General features: G+C 48.8%; 1 protein-coding gene across 1 annotated transcript in view; it reads left to right on the forward strand.

Moving 5' to 3' along the window:
* The window catches only part of NOX5 (NADPH oxidase 5), a 31,687-nt gene extending 13,571 nt beyond the window's left edge, over positions 1-18,116 (forward strand). Inside the window, 10 exon segments of the mRNA XM_027123774.1 lie at positions 863-995; positions 4,284-4,391; positions 6,753-6,787; positions 8,124-8,168; positions 8,563-8,687; positions 8,965-9,019; positions 9,021-9,053; positions 9,689-9,785; positions 16,536-16,702; positions 17,734-18,116. Coding sequence (XP_026979575.1) covers positions 863-995; positions 4,284-4,391; positions 6,753-6,787; positions 8,124-8,168; positions 8,563-8,687; positions 8,965-9,019; positions 9,021-9,053; positions 9,689-9,785; positions 16,536-16,702; positions 17,734-17,865 — 930 coding nt within the window. The 3' untranslated portion in view covers positions 17,866-18,116.
* The last annotated feature ends 4,116 nt before the right edge of the window (positions 18,117-22,232 follow it).

A 22,232-nucleotide genomic window follows, 5' to 3' on the forward strand; every position in this document is an offset into this window, starting at 1 on the left:
TGACCTTGAACTGGGTGGGGAGGGGGCATGTCACAGAAAGACTCAAGAGGTAACTGGCTGCATTTGCGGTTGAGTTGGGGAAGGCGTCTAGGCTGTCTTGCAGGTGCCTGAGTAACTGGGGCCATTTTTGGAGAAAGGGAAGGCAGTTCTGGGTGGGTTTGACTCTGGACAGCTTGAGAGTGAGGACACAGAAGTTGACTAAGAGGCTGAGGTTTCTGTCTAGACCCTGGCATCAGACAGAGTGGTTGGATTCAAATCCCGTGGTTTCTTAGCTGGTGGCCTTGAGCAAGTCATTTAACCTCTCTGAGCCTCAGCCTCTCCTGCGTAAAGTGGAGAAAGAATGACATTCATCTCAGAGAGTCGCTCTGAGGACTAGAGATAGCACTAGAAGAGCTCCACACAGCTCTGGCACCCAGTAAGTGCTCAATAAACCGAAGCTACTAGCCCGGAGGCAGTTGTATCCTGGGGAGATGCCCGTTCACGGTTGGAATACCACCCAGGTGCCACAGAAGTTCCAAGAAAGGGGCTGGAGCAGTCAGGGGCTTCACAGAGTGGGAGGGCCACTGAGAAGCAGTATTTACACCACAAGAAGTGGGATCACACCATGAGCCCCACTTCAGACACAGCCTGACTTCCCTTCTCTGATCACTGCCCACCCCCTGGTTGGCAGATGTGCTGCAGGGGCACATCTGGCACAGGCACAGAAGAGTCTTCTGTGCTCACAGGCACAGAAGAGTCTCATGTCTGGGGCCGGCCTGGCTTATGGTGGAGAAAGACGGCCCAGCCTCCATCCTCTGGCCTTGGGGCCCCTGGTAGATCTGGGCCTGCACAGATGACCCTGGTCTCTTTCTTCTCTCCCCAGGTCACTCATCTCGTCATCAAGAAGCCCCCTCCTTTCCACTACAGGCCTGGCGACTACTTGTAACTGAACATCCCCACCGTCGCGCACCACAAGTGGCACCCCTTCACCATCAGCAGCGCTCCCGAGCAGAAAGGTAGGCCTGCGCCAGCCCCACTGGTCACTCAGCAGGTATTACTGAGTCCTTGCCGTGTGCCAAGCAAGGCTGGGAACCAGGAACACAGAGGTGCACAAGACCAGACACACAAAGTCGACCTCCCAAAGCTCCCTCTGGAACACAGAGGCAGCCGTGCAGATGCTGACCGAATGGGGTGTTTGGGGCTGTACTGTCACAGGCGAGGGCCTGGCCTGGTGGGGGAAGTGGGCAGGGTGGCATTTCAGCTGAACTTTGAAAGGTTCGTAGGAGTTTCCTAGGTAGGGAAGGACGAGGGGGTGGAGGCGGAGGGAGAAGCATGAAAACATGGAAACGTAGGAGGGTCTGTTGTAGTTTGGGCTGAGAGTTGGGTGGAGTAGGGAGGAAGGAAGTAGGGGCAGTGGGGGCGGGAGAGAGGGTCAGAGAAGGGACCAAAGGCAGACAAGAGTGGCTGGCAAAGTCGATGAGAACCAGGGTGGGACTGTGAAAGACTTCGAACGCAGAGTGGAACGCAGGATGGCGCAGGCGGTTGGGAGCCCGCAGGGGTCTTAAGCGGAGGAACAGCGGCTCAGAGGAGAGGGGACCATGTCGTTTCCAAAGGGGCTGTGACAGGAAGCCAGGCTTCCGCACTCCATGTGGGCATGAGCCCTATGGGGCGTCAAGGCAGCAGAAACCCTCGCACCCTTCTCCCCCATCCCTGGACCACCCCTATTCCCTCTGGATACCCAGCGCCCGTAGAACCGCTCAGCGGACCCTCCCTTTGCCCAGCTGTCCTCTGACTCACAACCATGCGTGGCCCTGCCTTCTGGTCCTGAGCTGTTGGTCGGGCCACAAGCTGGACCTCTGACCTCCTGGCCAGGCGTTGGCCCTCCCACCTCAAGCGGTGCTTCTGACAGAGGAGGCCTTGCATGGCCTGTTACAGCGAGACCCTTGCTCGGCTTCATGAGGGGTAAAGGCTTCTGGTTGCCAGGGTTCTCTGACCCACCCCCATCAAAAGCTGTAGCTTCACTCAGGATGCCTCCCACCCCCTGGCCCAGCTCCCTCAGCTCAGGGCGCAGACCCAAGTCCAGGGTTCCCCACCCGGAGCTGCACAACACCCACCCTGGAATCATGTGAGTGGTGGCCTGGAGGTACAATGGGGTGAGGGTGTGGGTTAGAGAGGGTGGGTTACCTTCTTCCTATTTTTCTTTCCTTTGCTGTTTTGTAAAGAACAGATATGCTTCTGGAAAATTCAGACAGTATAGAAACATGTCCTGAAGAAAATTAAAATCCCTCAAGTAATTCCACCCAAAGAAATCCATTGTCCGAAGCGGGAAAGGGCCGATGGGATGAATTGGGATATTGGGATTGACATATATACACTCTTGATACTATGTATAAAATAGATTCCATAATGAGAACCTACTGTATAGCACAGGGAACTCAATGCTCTGTGGTGACCTAAATGGGAAGGAAATCCAAAAAAGAGGGGATATATGTATACGTATAGTGATTCACTTTGCTATATGGTAGAAGCTAACACAGCATTGTAAAGCAACTATACTTCAATAAAATTTTAAAAAGAAAAAAAAAATAAAACCATTGCCTTCCAGATCTCGATACATCTCCATGGATAATCAGAAGCAGAGATAATTCTGCATGCAAGGGATCACTGTTCACACTGTCTCGAAGCCCACTTTTTCTCCATGAATAGTATGTCATGAAAATCTTTGCATGTCAGTTCTCTTAAAAGAAGAACTTTTCCTTTTTATGGCTGCATACTATTCCAGTGTATCAATACTAATATGATTATAATGACCATGTTTATTTTATGGATGTATTATTTATTTGACCAATTCTTGAAGGGGTTTCTTCAGGGTCTCAACTTGGAATCTGCCCATATCTTGGCCCGAGTCCCCTGCAGTGAGCTGAGTGAGTCTATATGGGGGCTGGTAAATCCTCCAACTTTGTTTGCAGAGCTGGCTTACAGAATCAGGAGTGGAACTCAGGCTGGCAGGTGCGGCTGATTGAATTCAGCTGACATTTAAGAGACCTTCTCCGTATGAGTCACTGTGTGAGGCAGTTCGGGGTGCATCTGTGCGACAGGGCATAGCCCAGCCCTCCTGCCTCTTTGCACCCTGCAGGGTGAGGAAGCGCCAGGAAGGCGCGTGGGAGTAGGGATCCAAGCACGTGACTTTTCAGTCCCCTCCTCACAAAGCTGTGAGAGCATGCCTCACCTCTCTGTAAACACAGGGTCCAACCAGTCCATTCAGGAACTTAGGTGGACAAAAAAAAGTGACATCTTGGTTTCACTAACAGCTAACTAAAATTTAGCATTTTCTTCAGGTATGAATGCAGGTAACAATGCATAGTAGCATTACCAACCCGTGTGCCTTTTTCGAAATGAAAACCATGGATTCTTCTTCATATCACATTACGGTTGCTATCCATACTTTCGGATATCATTCATGCTTATTGCTAATTCACGTTTCCAGTGGCCATGTGACTCCTGCTGCATCTCAGTATTTCATGTATTAACAAAAACGCACATGTATTCTTAAATCAAAATTTTAAAAAATATATTTTGATAACTGTCTCATTATAATTGGTTTCATTTGTAATTTCTACATATGTTATTCAATGTATTTAAAAACCTTATTCTGAGAAGGAGTCTATCCATTTCCTTCATACGACTGCCAAAAAGAGTCCGTGATTTAAAATAAAAGAAAAAGGATGAGAACCCCAGACCAGATCTCTTAGGGGTCTCCTTACTCTCATGTGGGTTCTTTCTGGTACCCCTCAACAGAGGGATAGCCCCCCCAGGCTTTTCCATCAGTCATCCACTCAACAGGGAACCTTAGTAAGTAACCCCTGCATCCCAGACACTGGGGGCAGTGCAAGCTGTGGTTCCCACCATTGACTGAGCACCTACTGTGTGCAGAGCCGTTGTCAGGCACCCGGTTGAATGTGGGAGGGAGAGGGTCCCCACCTTGGTGAGACCCTGGCTTGATGGAGGAGGCCTGGCCCCCACCCCTAGGGAGCTCCCAGTGTGCTCAGGGGCACTCTGACCCCTGCCTTGGCAAAGGAGACTGAACCCTTAGGTTGACCTCACCGAGCAAGATTGCCAGGTCTGCACAGAGAGCTCGGCTCTCCAAGTCCCATGACTGTGGCTGCTAGTTTGGGCCTGAGGAAGGACATTCAAAGGAGGACTTAAGGGGCCGACACCCAGTCCCAATCTCTCCAAGTGAGACGGGCCTGTCCCTGCTGGAGAACAGTGCTGAACCCTTTCCTCCCTCCCTGTCTCTTGCTCAGACACCATCTGGCTACACACCCGGTCCCAGGGCCAGTGGATAAACAGGCTGTATGAGTCCTTCAAGAAATCAGACCCAGTGGGCTATGGTTCCGAGAGGCTCTCAAGGAGTTTGAAGGAGTTTGAAGATGAGAAGGAGTCAGAGGAAGCCGCAGGGAAGTGACTGCAGGGAAGTAAGCCTCCACCATGGTGACAAACCCATGGGGACCAAGTTGCCTTCTTAGTTGGCACTTAGTTGGCACCACTGAGCAGCTGTCGTGTACCCCGGCTGGACGGTGGCACACAGGGCAAGGCAACTACAGACTGTGTGGTCCAAGAGCCTCCTCGAAGCCTGACCACGCCAGATCCTCCCCGCTCCAGTGTGCTCCATTAGAAGGAAGGGGACAATGCAGAGAGGGGAAAATTGAGTTGAGAAAAACCCACCCCCACCTCTCTGCTCTAATGCTTTCTAACTGTATGGCCTTGGGCACATCTTTTAGCCTTGCTGAGCCTCAAGTTGTTCATCTACAAACTGGAGGTGCTTCCCACCGTTGGCTTTCCTTTTAAACATGATTCTTTTAAGGACCAATGGAATGAATGCATGTCAAGTATTGAGTGAACTGAGCAACATGGTCCAGAGGGATCATTCATTATCACCATCACCATCAGCATTGTTATCTTTTGAGCCCTGATGAACTGCACAAGATTGACAGTCTGCCAGTGCCTGGAGTGAACACAGGTTCTGGGAGGTTTGCGAGGAATACAGAGATCAGAGCAGCACCTGAGGAAGCAGGGATAGATGTAGGAGGCTGAGGGTGCCTGAACAATTAGTAGGCTGTACCACTGAGCCGGGAGACAGGTTAATATGTGGAAACCCTGTTGAAGGTCAAAGGAAGAAAGCCTGCAGGCCTGGCCCAGCCCTGCCTTGCCCCTGTAGAATTTAAAATCCAGGGGAGAAAACCATGTGGAATCCTGCCTGGTCAGACCAGAGGGACCTTCTAGGACAGTGCCAAGAGCAAAGCTCCGGGAAAGGGAGAGGTAGGTAGAAACAAGCAGAATGTTCTCTCCTGTTAATCAGGGGAAACCTCCCGAAGGAGAAAGCTGATTTTCAAACCCGGGCGAGTCTTGGCACACTGAGATTGGTGGCTAGATACACTAAAAGCAGTGTTTCCTTGGGGTCTTAAGCACCACTGCCAAAGAATAAACTGGCACAATCTTTCTGGTGGGCAGTCTGGCTATATGTGTCAGCGTTTTAATATCTATACCCAATAGCCCAGCAATGCCATTTTTAGGGATTTAGCCTAAAAAGCTGATTGGACACGTACACAAGAAGTACATTAACCACCTTGTTCATTCATTCATTTAGCAAATATTTATTGAGCACAGGATCTACTGTTTTCCAGGTACTGTTCTAGATGCTGGAGATATGTCAATAAGCAAAATAGCCATTGGCACTGCTTCCCTTCCGGAGGGGGAGATAGACAGTAAATGCACAAATAGATACAAAATGTGTCACGTGGTAATAAATGCTATGAAGAAAATCAGGGTAAAGGGAAAGAGCTAGTTTATATAATATACAGTGGTTGCTAACAAGAATGAGAAAATGAGATTAACCAAAATGCCCAACGGTAGGGAAGCAGTTAAATAAATTACTGATCACCCGTCTAATAGAACAGTAAGTTGCCTAAAAAAGACTATGTGAATGTATATGCATTAGCACGTAAGCTGGTCAAGATGTAGTAAGTGGAAAAGGCAAATTACAAAGCAGTACGTTCCATTTATGTGAAACTGTGTGTGTGTGTGTGTGTGTGTGTGTGTGAAAAAGATCTGGAAGGACAGAGAAAATGTTTAGAGAAGTTGTGTCTTCCAATTCAGGGTACTTTTTTACATTATTCTTTAAAGTTCTGTAGTTTCTGAATCTTTAAAAAAAAACTAACACGTACTGATCTTGAGGTTTAAATCATAAAGCACTGGTTTTTTTGAAACCAAACAGGGTTTACAGCTCCAGCCCATCCACTCTGGAGCCTCGGCACAAGGTGCAATGACCTCCAAAAAGGATGTCTCTGTGGAGATGATGCCCTACAGGCCCAAGGGAACTCCACAGCAGGGGGATGAAGGCCTGGTGTACGTGGGGACAAAGGACGGGGTTCAGGCACAGTGGGAAGCTGCAACCGAAGACCTGGGCCAGGTAAGGCTGAGGAAGCTGGGGCTGGAGCCTGGAGAGCCAATGATGTTTCTTCCCAGGAACGGTGGGTGGGTCCTTGGAACTTGGAAGAGAAGGCCTCAAGGGCAGGCCACATTCAGGAAGGACCACACACCATGTGGTGTTTCTGTAGCCAGTCACCTGCATGGCACCTTCATAACTTTTGCCATATTTACTTCCCACAGGTGATATTTCCTACTGAATCTTTCTCCTTACATCCCAACATTACTTTCAACCTAATCGTATTTTAAAAGGACTCTTTAGATTGCCATGTTTAATGAAGAACCAGTTATCACGTGCCGTAAACAGAAGATAACTCTGAAAGCAAAAACGATGTAATTAAATTCTTGCCAGATGTTGCTGCCTGCTAAGTGCGGCTCTGAGCCTGAGCTGCATCCACTGCTTGTTCCCTCTCTCTCTCTCTCTGTCATGCTCTCCATCTCTTTCTTTCTCAGATTGTTAAAAGAAAAAAAAAGGAGGAGGGATTAGTAAGTGTTAGAGAGATGTTAAAGATATAATAACCATGGTGTAAGGCTTTCTCCTTGCAATCAGAAGAATTTTAAAAAATTGTAAGAGAAGTATCCCTCTCACAGTGTACTTCCTAAAATAATCCTCACAAGTAGTTCACATCCAGCACTGTGGAGGACACAGAATTCAGTTGCCGCCAAAGAAGCAACGTGGTGTGACGTGGTGAGTGCAGGATGGGCAGCTGGAGACCCAGGCTCCACCCCGAGCTCTATGGGAACTTGGGCGAGTCATTTCCACACTCTCGGGTTCGGCTTCTCTCTGTGAAATAAGGGATTTGCTTGGATGATTGTGAAGGTCACTCCTCACCAGAGAGAAACTGTCACAGGCCCCTGCAGCCCTTTGAGTGGGGGGAGGTTCTGTTTCCTTCATCTTCAGGAAGGAAGCACTTTGACCTCAGGGAATCTGGTCTGCCTGTCCTCGGGGCTGGAGGAGTTAGGCAGAGCAGAGGAGGCCTTTTCCCTGCCCTCAGGCAGCTCCCTGTCAGCAAGCCCAGAGCAGGGTCCCAAGGGCAGGGGCGAACTCTGAACCAGGCCCATTCATGGCTTTTCTGCCTGGAGCAGCTGGGCAAAGCTTCCAGGAGGAGCAGCCACTCCAAGGGAGCTGCACACTGAAGGATGCACAGGAATTTGCCAGCTGGGCAAGAGGAGAGCGTGCTCTAGGCACAGGGAAAGAACGTTCAAGGCCGGGGCTGTGTCTAGAAACATGAAAGCTATCGGGGAGTGGCTGAGCCCAAGAGGTGGCTGGGGTGAGTCTTCTCCCATCACACCCTGAAGCTGACTTGTGTTGGACCTCTAGAGCGATTGTTACATTTTCAGGAATTTTGAGAGCCAGTTATTAAGCACAGTCATTGGTGGGAGCCATGATGGCAGTGTTTACACCGGAAATCTAGACACTAAAAATCAGGAGTTTGTTGTTGCTGGTGGTGGTGCTTTCTTTTTCTGAGGAGTCCGTGTACCAGCACACCACTGATGTTCTCCCTCAAAAGTGCCCCATGCTCCCTGGAATGGTTGGGGCAGAAAAGGCAATTCCCTTTCTGTAAGGTTGCTCAGACTGGCAAGGGTGAGGAAGCCTCTGAGAAATGCCTGGCCCGCCCACTCCCAGAGACCCACCTTCTCTGCTCTACTCCCTGCAGGTCTCCGAGGTGTCCTCTGAGAACCACCAGTTCTGTAACATCAAGGTGAGAGGCTCAAGGGGGTGGCCCCAAGCAGAGGAATCGAAGCCTCTGTCCACGGGGAGGGCTTGCTGTGGCTCTTGGTACCCGGGGTCCACAGTCCCCATGGTCTGACTCCCAGGTCTCCAGATAACGGAACCAAACCCCTGCCCTCCCAGGGCACACGGGGCGTGCTGGCTGGGCCCTGCTCTCACCAGCTCTGCACGTGAACATTCTAGGGCTCTCCCAGACTCTGGCTCAGACCACAGCGTGTAGAATGTGCTCTGAGTGGGAGCCATTTACTCCTGGGTTCCAGCCCAGGAGATGACTGCCTGTATATAAAGGGAGGTCCTGAAGCGTCGGGGTCCGCTTCTGCCTCACCCACCCATCCTGTCTTTCCTCTAACCCCTCCTGCATGCAGTGCTACATCGATGGCCCTTACAGGACCCCCAACCGCAGGATCTTCGCCTCCGAGCATGCTATGCTCATCGGGGCAGGCGTCGGCATCACCCCCTTTGCTTCCATCCTGCAGAGCATCTTGTACAGGTGGGTGGACAGGCTGTGGCCCTGCCTGCATCCCAGGGCAGAGTCCTGAGAGACGGCCTCCCCTCCCCGCCCTGCCTTCTCCCTCCTTTCACCTGGCTCCCTCTCCCCTTTTCTCTCTTTCCTCTCCTGCTCTTTTTCGGGTCTCACCCCTCCCCCTCCTCATGGGGTGGGCCCTGCCACCCCACCTCCCTCCCTGTGCCCTGCACTGTTCATTGGGGTCCTGAGAAATCTCATACTCACCCCAAACTCAAGAGCCCCTCCTCTCTTCTCCCCTCAGGCACCGGAACAGAACGCACATCTGCCCCCACTGCCAGCACTCCGGGAGGGAGGGTGTGTGTGCAGGATGCTGACGTGAAGCTCCACAAGGTGAGCGAGCACCGCCTCCTGCAGGAAGGACTGGGGAGCTCCCCAGACACCAGAGCTACGTGCCCCCTGTGCAGAGGCAAGGGAGGGAGAGATGACCTCTCCCCGGCTTGGATCCATTGGTCTCTGTGTTCAGGGCTCCCCCAGAGAGACATTCTGGGCCCTAAAGGCGGGCATCTTGTTAAAGAACACGGAGCCTGAAAGTCAGGCAGCCGGGATTCAGTTACAGCCATGATGCTTGCTAGCCGTGACCTGACGGTGGTTTTAAAAATGAAAACGTTTGCCGTTTGAAAATTTATTATTCTGTGTAGGCCACTTCAAAGAGTTTCTAAAAAAAAAACAATGAAGTAATGTTTTTCTGGCTGTTCTAAACTTAAGATCTCAGAATACTGCTTGCTGTAAACAATAGATTATTAGAGAAAATCCTGACCTGGTTGTCAGGACCCCGAGTTCTGATCCCATGCTGCTCTGTGGCCTGGGCAGTGTTCCTCACCTCTGCGAGCCTCGGTCTCCCCCTCCCTTAAATGGGGGCGATAATGTATGCCCTGCTCACAGCAGGGTGGTTACACCAGGGCCCTGGGGATCACAGATATGAGTGAATGAGGTAGGCCCCCTCTGAACTGGACCCTTCTCCGTAGGTGGACTCCATCTGGATCAACCGAGACTAGCGGTCTTTCGAGTGGTTTGTGAGTCTGACCAGAGTGGAGATGGACCAGGCCGAGGAGACTCAGGAGGGTAGGAGAGGGGCGGGACCTGAGGATGATGGAGGTGGGGCAGTGGGTTTCGGGGTCTTTTTAAGAAAGTGTTTAGATTATTCTATCAAAAATGTGGGGGAGGGGATTCCCTGGTGGCGCAGTGGTTGAGAGTCCGCCTGCCAATGCAGGGGACACGGGTTCGTGCCCCGGTCTGGGAAGATCCCACATGCCGCAGAGCGGCTAGGCCCGTGAGCCATTGGCCGCTGAGCCTGCGCGTCTGGAGCCTGTGCTCCACAACGAGAGAGACCACAACAGTGAGAGACCCACGTACCGCAAAAAAAAAAAAAAAATGTGTGGGAGAGGGGCCTGCTTTTTCCCCCCAATAAAATGTAATATTTTGTGAAACTTAAAAGAGAGAAGAGAAAAAAAATTCATAATCCCATCTAGGTATCCAGGCATTTTAAAGGATTTCCTTCTGATATTTTTTCTTATTCACATTTTATAAAAATGTATAGCCTCCCCCACCCCATTTCTCTTTTTTATGGCATTTCTTTTTATTCAAAATGAGCACTTATTAAAAAGTTAGATAACCAGGCCTCATTCCAGACCTTCCAAGTCGGATTGTCTGGGAATAGGGCCCGGGAAGGTACATTTTAACACGATTCTCCGACGATTTGTATTCACACTTTTTTTTTTAAAGTTTCCTTGAGGGATAATTTGCATACAATAAAATTCATCACTTTAAGTGTCCAGTAAAGACAACGGCATTTTGACAAGTGTGTCCAGTTGTATAACCATCACCATAATCAAAACATGGGACATTTCTATTACCCCGAAAGCTCCCTCATCTCACTTTGCATCAGTACCCTCTCTCCACTTGCAGCTCCTGGCAACCTCTGATCTGCTTTCGATCACTATAGTTTTTCCTTTTCTAGAATTTCATAAAAATGGAATCATATAATATGTATGTAGTCTTTTCTAACATCTTTCACTAAACATAATACCTTTGAGATTTATCCATGCTGTTGCAGGTTAAATTAAAGTAAGTAGTTAATTCCTTTTTGTAGCTGAGAAGTGTTCCATTTTCTGGATATACCACAATATTTTTCCACTCAGTTGCTGATGGATGTTAGAGTTATTTCCACTTTTTAGCCATTTTTGACTATGAAAGTCTCTGTGTGGGCATATGTTTCCTCTTCTCTTGGGTAAATACTTAGAATTGGGATTGCTGGGTAGTATGGTATGTGCTAAGTTTTATAAACTGTCAAATTATTTTTCCCGAATGACTGTACCACTTTGTATTTCCATCAGCAGTGGAGTTCCAGTTGCTCCACAACCTCATCAACATTTTTTTCTTTACATCTTTATTGGAGTATAATTGCTTTACAATGTTGTATTAGTTTCTGCTATACAACAAAGTGAATCAGCTATACATATACATATATCCCCATATTCCCTCCCTCTTGAGCCTCCCTCCCATCCTCCCTATCCCACCCCTCTAGGTGGTCACAAAGCACCAAGTCATCAACACTTGATGTTGGCAGTCTTTTTAATTTTAACCATTCTAGTGGTGTATAGGGATATCTCAATATGCTCTTAAATTGCAGTTCCCTAATTAATTATGATGCTGAAGATATTTTTATGGTCTTATTTGCTGTTTGTATGCCTTCTTTGTAAAGTGTCTGTTCAAATATTTTGTCTGCTCTTTAAATCCAGATATTTGTCTTCTTTTTATTAAATTGTAAGAGTTCTTCATATATTATGGAAACAGGTCCATTACCAGGTGTACATTTTATAAATATATTCTCCCAGTCTGTGGTTTGTCTTTTCATTTACTTAAACTGTCTTCTGAAGAACAAAATTTTGAAATTTTAATGATGTCCCATTTATCAGATTTCTTTCCCTTATTCTTCATGCTTTTTGTGTCCTAACTAAAACCTTTACCTCACTCAAAGTCATGAGTATTTACTCTTAGGTTTTCTCCCAGAAGTTTTATAGTTTTAGCTCTTTATTTAGATCAGTCTCATAGTGAGTTCAACAAGGTCCAGGTTATAAGGTGAATATGCAAAAGTCAATTCTATTTCTATTTACAAACAACAAATAATTAGTATTTGAAAATCTTTAAATAGAATTTTAAGAACCATGAAATACTTAAGGATAAATTTAGCAAAATATGGGCAAGATCTGTATACTAAAAACTACAAAACATTTCTGAGAAACAGTTTTTTTATATTTCTTGTACTTGAAGTTCATTGAACTTCTTGGGCATCTGGGCTTATATTTTCCATCAAATTTGGATAAATTTCAGCCATTCTTTCTTTACATGTTTTTTTCCTGTCTCCCCTTCTCCTTCCTGTCACTTCAATTACACAGATCTTAGACTGTTTGATATCTCACAGGTTATTGTGAGTATGGTTGTTGTTGTTTTTTCCTCTCAATCTGTGCCTCATATCAGATAGTTTCTATTGCTATGTCTTCAAGTTCACTCATCTTTTCTTCTGCAGCAACTTATCTATCCTTCCCATCCTAATAAATGTCCCAGCAGGTTTTGAAAAATAGATATCAAGGAGCTTATTCTAAAATTTATAGGGAAAAACCAAAGCACCTAGAATAGCTATTAATCCTATCCATTGTATTTTTCATTTCTCTTATTGTGTTGTTCTTCTCTAGAAGTTCCATTTTGGTATCTTTTATGTCTTCCATTCCTCTTCTCATCGTAGCTGCTTTGTTTTGTTTTTACATTCTCAAGGACATTTATAATATTTGCTCTAACATCTTTGTCTAAGTCCATCATCTCTGTCATTTCTGGGTCTGTTTCTAATGACGAATTTTCTCCTAGTTATGAATCATATGTTCCTGTTTCTTTACATGCTTGGTAATTGTTTACTGGATGGCAGGTACTGTGAATTGCATGTTGTGTTCTGGATTTTGTGGTACTTCTTTAAATAGCACTGTACTTTGCTCTGGTGCACAGTGACATTGTTTAGGATGGTTTGGATACTTTCAAGACTTGCTTTTAACTTTTGTTAGGGAGAGTCCAGAGCAGGCTTTATTGTGGGGCTAATTCAGCCTCAGGGCTAAGGTGCTGCACCTCTGAGGACTCATCCTACTGCCTTATATATTAGAAGGTCTCTGCACTCTTGATGGTGGAAGACAAACTATTGCCAGCTCTGTTTGAGCTCCAGGTACTGTGAAGCCTCATGTTTTCTGGTAATTTTCTTTCACAAGTGTACAGATTAACACTGAGCCAAAGACTGAGGGGGAACTTTATGCAGATTTCCAGAGCTAGTGAGCCCTCATCCTCCCTTCCTCTTTCTCTTCTTCCTTCGGTCTCTCTTCCTCTCTGCAGTTGCCCTTATTCTAGTTTTGTGCCTGGCACATTCTAGCTGTCCTGGCTCCCTGATCTCCAATTTCTGTCTCCTCAATTCAGTGAGGCCAACACCAGGTAATTGTAAGGCTCACTTCAGTGTTTCCTCCCTCAGTAATGACAGTCCTACATGACCTGTTGACCAATGTCTGGAAACCATTGTTTTATATATCTTGCTTATTTTTCTAGTTGTTCAAGGTGAGAGAGTAATATGATTCCTTTTACTCAAGCATAAAATTTTTAATAGACGTAAACTGTAAGTAGAAATGAACATGTGAACAAACATATATTTATGTTTGGGGGTGTTATGGGGGTGTGTGCTCAATATGTTTCCTGATGAGGTAGCAATCAAAAAGTTTAGAAAATGGTCTAAGATAAAAATTATACAGCTTGGCATGTACGAATTCTTTTGCTGATTTGTACGAATTTGTACGAATTCTTTTGGTCCCTTCTTTTATGCGTTCATTAAATTGGAATGTTTAAATGTCCTCTCCCCAGTCCCTGCAGTCTCCCCTCCCCGCCCAGCAAGTGTTGTATCCTACATTTTTTACTAAGCATTGCATGATAACATGTTTCTCTGGGTTATTTAATAGTCCTCATGGGACATCTTTGTGGAATACTGAGGTTTTGTACTATGTTTAAAGTTAATCTGTTAGTCATTATTTTGTTTTGTTATGTTTTACTTACAGAAGATCTTAGATAAGGAGGAATATCTCTAGATATGTTTCTAACTTCAAGAGAATTGGTGAGTTTTTTTACAGTGTTGAGTCCACTGGAACTAGATCTTATTTGGCTGGTTAATTATCACAAGGTTGCCATGAATAAATTCAAATTCCTATGCTAAACATAGTTTATAAGTTCAAGTAATCAGACACAGTTTTCTACAAAAAACATTCAAACACATATAGTTTACTGTAAGAAACATCCAAAGCCTTAAGGCACCAGTCAACAGTCTTTGGAAGAGAACAAATAAACCCTAGAATATTGTAGTAAAGCTTCTTGCCCTTTCTTGTAAATAACAATTAAAGCAAATATTTATATAGCATTGACTTTGTTCTAAATGCTTTTAAGTATATTAATTCATAAGAAACTTGCTTTTATGATGACAGCCTAAGGGAGAAGTTTAGATTTAATTAAAGTTTTCTAGTTACTGGTATATAAATATTTGCTGTTTGCTTCTTCCTAATCTGTGTAAGCAAAGGGTAACAGCTAACCCACTGCTTTGCATTCTCAAAGCCACTTGAGTCAACAACTTTGTTACCTCAAATTTCTTCCAAGGTTTCTCATTGCAGCTGAAGCACACGGCCTCTGATTTCAACTTTAATCATATACCGAGGGCTGAGTCAAAGAATTTGTGGTTTATAATTTTTAATTTCTATAGCTTAAGCTTCAATTGTGCTGTTTGAGTTGAGTCTTTTACTCTATCCCATAATAGCTATAGAACCTTGGGCACATTGCTTTGCCTCTATCTCCTCATCTGAAAAATATGGATACTACTAAGTACCTACCTCATGGGATTGTTGTGAGGATTGGGTGAGAGATCATCTGTACAGCACTTAGAATAAGGGCTGGAGTTTAATAACTGCTCAGTCAATTCACCAGTAGTAGAAGTCGTACTAATAGTAGTAGAGGTGGTAGTAATGGTAGTAGTAGTAACTGCTCAATAAATTTAATAGTAGTAGCAGAAGTAGTAATAGTAGTAGTAGGAATTGCTCCATAAATTTAGTAGTAAGAGTAGTACCAGTACTAGTAGTATTTAATGGCTATGTAATGAAGGATACGGTGGTTTGCCGTAAATTATTTAACCATGCCCCTACTACTGGACATTTTGTTTATTCCTAATTCTCCGCTATCATAAATAAAGCTGCAATTAATATGCATGAGCACATAGTTTTGTTTTCCCCTTCCTTTGGATGATTTCCTTAAGAGAGTGTCCCAGAAATGGGAGGACTGTCTGGAACACGCTGTCTTGGAGAGAGCGAAAACCTCCACAGCGCCTCCTTCTCCCTCCCGCTCTGATGTCTCATTCTCTCCTTTCTTACCCCTGTGTGGGGGAATGGGGGGGCAGTGACTCTGAGGAAGAAGGGCCAGGGCTGTCTCAGGTGGGCATCCCTTACGGTACGTCTTCTTCCCTCCTGCACCACCACACTACTCAAGTTCAGTGATGTGTGAAATGAAATGTGGTGTCCCTCCTAGGGCCATTTGCATTTTAACAATGGCTGAGATCTTGAGCCAAAGGAAAAGTGGGCTAATCGTGGAGTATGAAACAATAGAGAACAAGCTGGGCTGGCCTGAATCCTTTAGGGAGAGAGAATCCTTTAAGGATAAAGGATTGTCAGCTCATGAATCCAACGTGGTAGATCAGGCCCCGCCGTTTCTGGCCTGCATTGTGGCGGGGGTGTGGGGCAGCCCTGGCCAGTCTTCTCCCCATCATGGCACACTGGGAAAATGACAACATTTGTTTGCCACCTCTGGGAGAATGGAGGAAACTGCCTGAGCACAGAGGTGCCCACCTGGATGTACCGATTGCCCTAGAGCTGGTGGGATCAGTATCTCACAAACCTGTCCCATTGCAGACACAGAGCTGTGGACGCTCAGGCCTAATGGGTCTCCTAGATGCCAGTCTCTGCCCTGTCCCTTCAGTCCTCTGACTCCCCTCCCTGAAATGCTCTTTTCATCTCATCATGCCCTGCTCCAGTACCCTCTCCCTGCCCCCATTCCCTAGCTGGGCATTCCAGATTCTTCACATTCTGGCCTCACTGTGTATCCAGTCCTACCCGCTGTTGCACCCATTCAAGGATGCTCTGCTCCAGCCGGGCAGTCACATCATGCCCCACAAACTCCAGCCTCCCACCTTTGTCTCATGCTACTCCCTTCTTAGGGTGCTTCCTTCACCTCCCCTTTGAGTCTCAGCCCTCTTCCAAGACCTCGCCCAGTCCCCACCGTCCCAGGAAGCGGCTGCGTGTGCTTCAGCCTGCCCTGTATATCAGTAGCATTTGCCATCTGATCCACTCACTCAACCCTTGACTCTCTGGTCTCAGCGGTCTTTCCATGTGTGCATAGCTTGTGTCCCCAGCTAGGCTGAGCAGACACCATGAGGCACAGAAGGGCATGAGTTCAGAGACCAAGGACAGCCACGCTGCCCTGGGATTCATTTACCTTCTGTAAATATAAGGTCCAGCTCCTGGGGTGGTTGTGAGACTTACATTAGACAATGGCTATATGATAACTCATCTGTGCTCGAGCAGCTCAAGAGAGCCATCTTTCCTCTCTACAGCACTGGTCAAATGGAGGTACTGGGTGAATATGGTTGGCCGACAGTGTGAGTCCTCCTTCAAGCCCCAGGACAAGGTGGCTGGCATCCTGCCCTGTCCCCATCATGGGTGCTGGCCCCTCAATCCTGCCCTCTCCTCCCCCACGTAGGCCGTTTCCTGGAGCTGCGCATGTATATGACCTCCGTGCTGGGCAAGAATGACATGAAGGCCATTGGTTTGCAGATGGCCCTCGATCTCCAGGCCAAGAAGGAGAAGAAGGATTCCATCACGGGCCTCCAGACTCGCAGCCAGCCTGGGCGGCCAGATTGGAACGAGGTAAAGGCCACCTGGAGCCCTGAAGCCTGCAGGGACTAGTGGGTCTGAGAGTCTGAGGCAGTGACTGGGGAGATTAGGGCCAAGCAAGCAGGGGCAAAGGTTGAGGCCAGCATCCGAGTCCAGCCAGGATCTCAGGGCTGGAACGGGAGGCAGGGGACCTACATCCTGGCTCCATCACTAGCACCGTTTGTTCTACCCCTAGCCTCCGTTTCCCCATCTGATCACAGAGGAGGTTATAACCATATAACCTCCAAGGCCTCTCCCAGCCCTGACCCCCTGCAAACCAGAGTCTGAAGACCCCAGTGGACAGAGTCCCGGGGAGGCATCGGCTTATCCCTTCCTGGTACAAACAGAGAAACTGAGGCCCAGAGCCACAGAATAGTTTGCAGTCTTTCTACTTTGTTCCTCAGATTGGTTTTATTATTATTTTTCCTCCCTGAGCACTTACCAGTTGGGGTGCAGAGTTTGCCTGAAGTGACTAGAAGGTATTGCTTTTCAAACTGCTATAGATGATCCATGTTTAGATAGTGAGAGCCTGGGGGGAACGGGATGCCGGCGGGGCTTCAGCACCAAGAGAACTTTAGGCAAAGGCACTTCTTAAGCAGAACTTGGGGTGGAAAAGGGTCCTCGCCGGGGGAGAAAGCCTGACTTCAGGAAAGCGGCATTTTGATGGAGGCCCGTGGGCTAGGTTGGGGCTTTGGAGGTCAGTGTACCCTCTGGGCTCTGCCATCGGCTACAGCACTGCAGCTGGTTTAGTGCACATCTCCCCCATGGATGCAGCTCCTTGAACCGAGGGCCTGGATCTTATTTCTTTCTGGTCCAGCCCCTCCCTGGGGTCGGAGTCAGGTTACTCACTGAGCAAACGGCTCCTAAACTAATGGCTGAAGCCAAGCAGCTGTGCCCTGGGGCTCCTCATGGGGAGGACAGCCATCCTGGCCCCTTACGTCTTCGGCTCCACTGGGTGTGTCACTGGGCGGGTCCACGGTCCCCCCTCTTCTCCCTCTGCTCTCCCCAAGCCCTGTGCAGTCCAGGTGTTCCAGAAGTTAGCCACTGAGAAGAAGGGCAAGGTGCAGGTCTTCTTCTGTGGCTTCCCAGCTCTGGCCAAGGTGCTCAAGGACCATTGTAAGCAGTTCGGCTTCAAGTTTTTCCAAGGGAACTTCTAGCCCTGCCTCTCCAAGCTCTGCCCAAACCCGCACTGCCCGCCAGCCGGATCGGATTGCTACCAGGGCCCTGCAGAGACCAGCCTCAGACGACCCAGAAAATCCTGCTCACCGTGCAGAACAGGAGGCCCTAGGGGACCGATGGACTTCCTTCAGAGCCCAGGGAGAAGGGCAGGGCCTTGTGCGGTGCTGCTGTGAGTTCTGGGATTGCTGTGGGACTGGTCAGACTGGGGACGGGGGATGGAGATGACATGGCTGGGGAGTGCAGGGGGCCTTCTCAGGGCAACAGCTTCTCTAGAAGTCCTCTGAGGATGCCTTCCCTCCTACTACAGTGGTCCCAGACCTGCCTAATCATCAGGATCATTCAGGAACTTCCACACACTCAGCATGTTATTATGAAAGTTTTCAAACATACAGAAAGTTAAAACAATTGTGCAGTGGACAGTGTTACCCACTTTCTAGATTCCTCGGTTAACATTTTGCTGTATTTGCTTTACTGGGAATTTTCCATCTATCCCTCCCTCTAGCCATCCACAAATCTATCCCATTTATCTGATGCATTTCAAAGCACACTTTGCTACTCCGAGGAGCTTTCTTTAAATGTAGATTCCTGGGTCCCACTCCCAGAAATTCCGATTCTGAAGATCAGGGGGTGAGACGCAGAATGTGTATTTTATCCCAAATCCATTCCCATAGGGAGAGAGAAGCAGCTACTTTTCCCTTCTCCTTATGTCGTTGTCTTCCCGTCTCCCTATTCATCTGTGTCCCTTTTCTCCCTATTTATCTCTGTCTGCCTTTCTCCCTGTGTCTCCCCACTGTGTGTGTCCCTCCCTTGCTCTGCATGACGGTTTTCCCTTCTCTGCACACACTGAGTCATTAGAGAAGCAGTAATGGAGACAGCGTCTCTGTGTGTGTCTCTCCATGGTGGTCACAGAAAGGCCTTGTGCCCAGGAATCTAGCAGGTTGTGACTTGACGCTCAGTTCAGCCATGCCCCAGTGACGTGGCCCTGGCAACCCCTCTGAGCCTGTTTCTTCATCTGGAGTATGGGCCCGGTGCCCCGTCCTCCCTGATCACAGTTGCTGAGGGTGAGATGATATACCACCATTCGTGCCCAGGACGTTCATCCTCCGTCCCTGGGTGGCTCTTTATTGCTCCAGGCATCTGAGTCTCTGCATCTTCTCTCTGCACCCTAGCTCCCTCTGGTCTGTGTTCCAGCCTCTGTCTGCATCTGTCACTGTCCGGGTAGGAGTGGATGGCAAGGACAGAAAATACAAAAGCCCCCCTAGGAGACTCTTGGGGGAGGAGGGGTCCTAGGTGGCAGGCAGGCGCAGGAGGGCTAGCCTCACCTGTCGGATCCGAGCTGGGCATCTTCTCTCTGCCCCACACTGCAAGCCCCTGGTGACGCCACTGTTCCCGGGCATCCTCTGCCTTGCAGCTGGTTTAGGCCTTGCAGCCTAAACTCTCCTCCCCAAAGCTGCCTTCAGCGGGTTGGAATCAGGCACTTTTCAATGGGATTGTCGATTGTACCTTTCTTTTCTGTGGGTAGGAAGTACTTGGCGTAGAACAGGTAAAGAAGCTGGTGACAACCATGATGGTGACACCCGTTATAAAGGGCTGGGCATCAAAGGGGGAGGGTGGCTGGATGCAGCCAGTGAGGGGAGTGCAGAGGACGAGCAGAGAGGACCCTTGGAGTCATCTTGCGGATGACAATGAAAACAAAGTCGGTGGGAATTTCTTTTCAAAAAGAAGCAGCAAGAAAAGGGGATGGTGGATGAGGACGTTGATGTGCATCTTGGGGCAGAGGGTGCAACGCAGAGTGAGGACTGAGACAGAGGAAAGACGGGACACAGGACATCATATTCAAGATGTGGGAGGAGCTGGAGGAAGAATACAAGAGGAAGAGCGGGACCCAGCCGTCAGCTCTGTGGTGAAGGAGGCAACCACGTGCCGTATGGAGGGCAGGAAGACGGGGGACTGGGCTCAAGGAGCCTCTCCTGGGGCTGGGAGCCAGCATATCTGGGAGGCCTCGTGTTGGGGCACTTGTGCATGATCGTCTTTAATTTCCAACAAGCCTGGGATAGGCGCCCAACTCACGTGGAGAAACTCAGACCAAGAGAAGTTGTTACCAGCTTAACTGGCAACACTCTTGGAACCCATTTCCTCCTGCTGAGTCTGTGTTTTCCCCTCGTAATCAGACTTGGGAAGGCTTGGAAAAGCAAAAACAAAAACAAGAACAAGAACAAGAACAAAAAACAACTGTCGGGCTTCCCTGGTGGCGCAGTGGTTGAGAGTCCGCCTGCCGATGCAGCGGACACGGGTTCGTGCCCCAGTCCGGGAAGATTCCACATGCCGCGGAGCGGCTGGGCCCGTGAGCCATGGCCGCTGAGCCTGCGCGTCCGGAGCCTGTGCTCCGCAACGGGAGAGGCCACAGCAGTGAGAGGCCCGCGTACCGCAAAAAAAAACAAAAACAAGAAACAACTGTCACTCTACGGAGGGTAGAGAGAGGTAAGCTAGGAGGTCCTGATGCGCTGGGGTATCTAAAGAGGATATAGCAAAGTCACGGGGGGAGTTGGCAGGGCAGAGTCTGTTTAGCACAGGACTTCACACACACACACACACACACACACACATACACGTCACCATTGTTTTACATTTCATCCAGTCTCTGTCCACAATGCCCTAAAACACTGGTGCCCCAGTCCTCAGTCCCTTGCTCTCTCTTTACAGACTTCTACCGGTCTCCCACTCCTCTATACAAACAGCCAACTGTTCATTTAGAACCTTATCTTCCAAAGGGCATGGAAGCAGGTGGAGGAACTTGAACCTCGATTCTAAAATGCCTGAAGGGTCCACACGTGTGACTTGTGACCACGTGTGGCGAAGGCGTTCTCTCCAGACATATTCTGCTTGCCCACTGGAGGGCACTGCGGAACCAGCGATCTCGGGAGGTTTTGTTTTGCTGGGAGGGACACTGGTTGCTGAATGGTAGTGAATCAGGAAGAGCCAGGGAAGACCGTGCCCCACCCCAAAGCTCCCGGCCCTGGCCCACACCTGCAGCCCCAGACTCGAGCAGAACCGTGAAGTCCAGAGACTTCATTTTCTAGATCAGAGTTTCTCTAGCTGCCAGCCCCTTACCGCAACACATAAATGCATGCACAACCCTCCCCTCCCAACCCCCCGCCCACACACACACACACACACACACACACACACACACACACACACACACACACACACACACACACCCCTCCCATCCCTGTACCAGTGTGCGGGTTCTGGGCTTCCCTCTTTTCTGTCTGCAAGGTCAGAACAGGCCTGGCTTGGCTGGAGGGATGGGGTTCGTTGGTCCAGGCTCTGCCACCTCACATTGTCATAGGTGGCAGGATCAAATATGTGGGTATACAGATTACTCGGGCTGTCCGTCTAGATGTTTCCTAGATGCCCAGATGGGGGCCATCCTGCCGTCAACCAGAAACAAATACATCCCGATGGCTGGCTGACTTTTCTCCTTCCACCCAGATGTTGGCAATGCTGTAGGCACATCTGGGGCCAAGATGGCCAAGGTCGACACACACACACACAGAACAGAGAGGGAACACAGGCGACCTGCAGATCAGCAGTGGGTGTATCAGGGTGTGTGCTGCCCTCCTCCATCAAGCTGTGAGCTCCTGGGGGGCAGGCCTGTGGCCCCATAGCCTCCTGTAGAGGGAGGGGCAAGAGCCCTAACTGGATACCAGCTCCCACCAGGGCAAGGGATTACTTAAATGGAATCATCCTCGGGAAGGGTCTTCTGCCTGTAACTGTCACTTGTAATCTGGGGAACAAAAGCGCAGGCACAAGCTCACTGAACGAATTGCTTTGCCAGGAGGCTCCACGACGCTGTTCTGCCGTGACGACAGCTCTGGCAGAGACAGCAGTGTTAGTGAAACAAACCGTCAGGCCCCCGCCCCGAGCAAGCCGCACAAGTGCATTCCGTTAACACACTGCGAGGCAGCAGTGTTGGGGGAACGGGGCGGGGGGACGTGGGCGGTATGGAGAAGTGTCACCGCCTGGCAGACGAGGTGGAGGTTAGGATTAGCCACACCAGCTGAGACTGGCTCTGGGCAAACTCCCTGGAAATGTGCCGCGGAAAGGCCTTTGCCCTCTGAAGTTGGGGCGCCCGGCTCTGCATTTGCTTCTGCCCCAGTCAGCTGTGTGACCTTGGATCTGCCCTGTGACCTCTCCGAGCTCTCACTTCCTCAATGAACAGATGGAGGATGTGAGTGTTTAAATGCCTGTACGTGCATAGTCGTTTCCAAAAAGATACACAAAAATATATTTTATCTGCTCTGGGGAGTGGGAATGAAGAGAAAGGAAGGAAAAGATTTTC

This window comes from Aethalodelphis obliquidens, unplaced genomic scaffold, assembly GCF_003676395.1.
Source record: "Aethalodelphis obliquidens isolate GAN/ISIS:26980383/991018 unplaced genomic scaffold, ASM367639v1 scaffold26, whole genome shotgun sequence".
Lineage (NCBI taxonomy): Eukaryota > Metazoa > Chordata > Mammalia > Artiodactyla > Delphinidae > Aethalodelphis > Aethalodelphis obliquidens.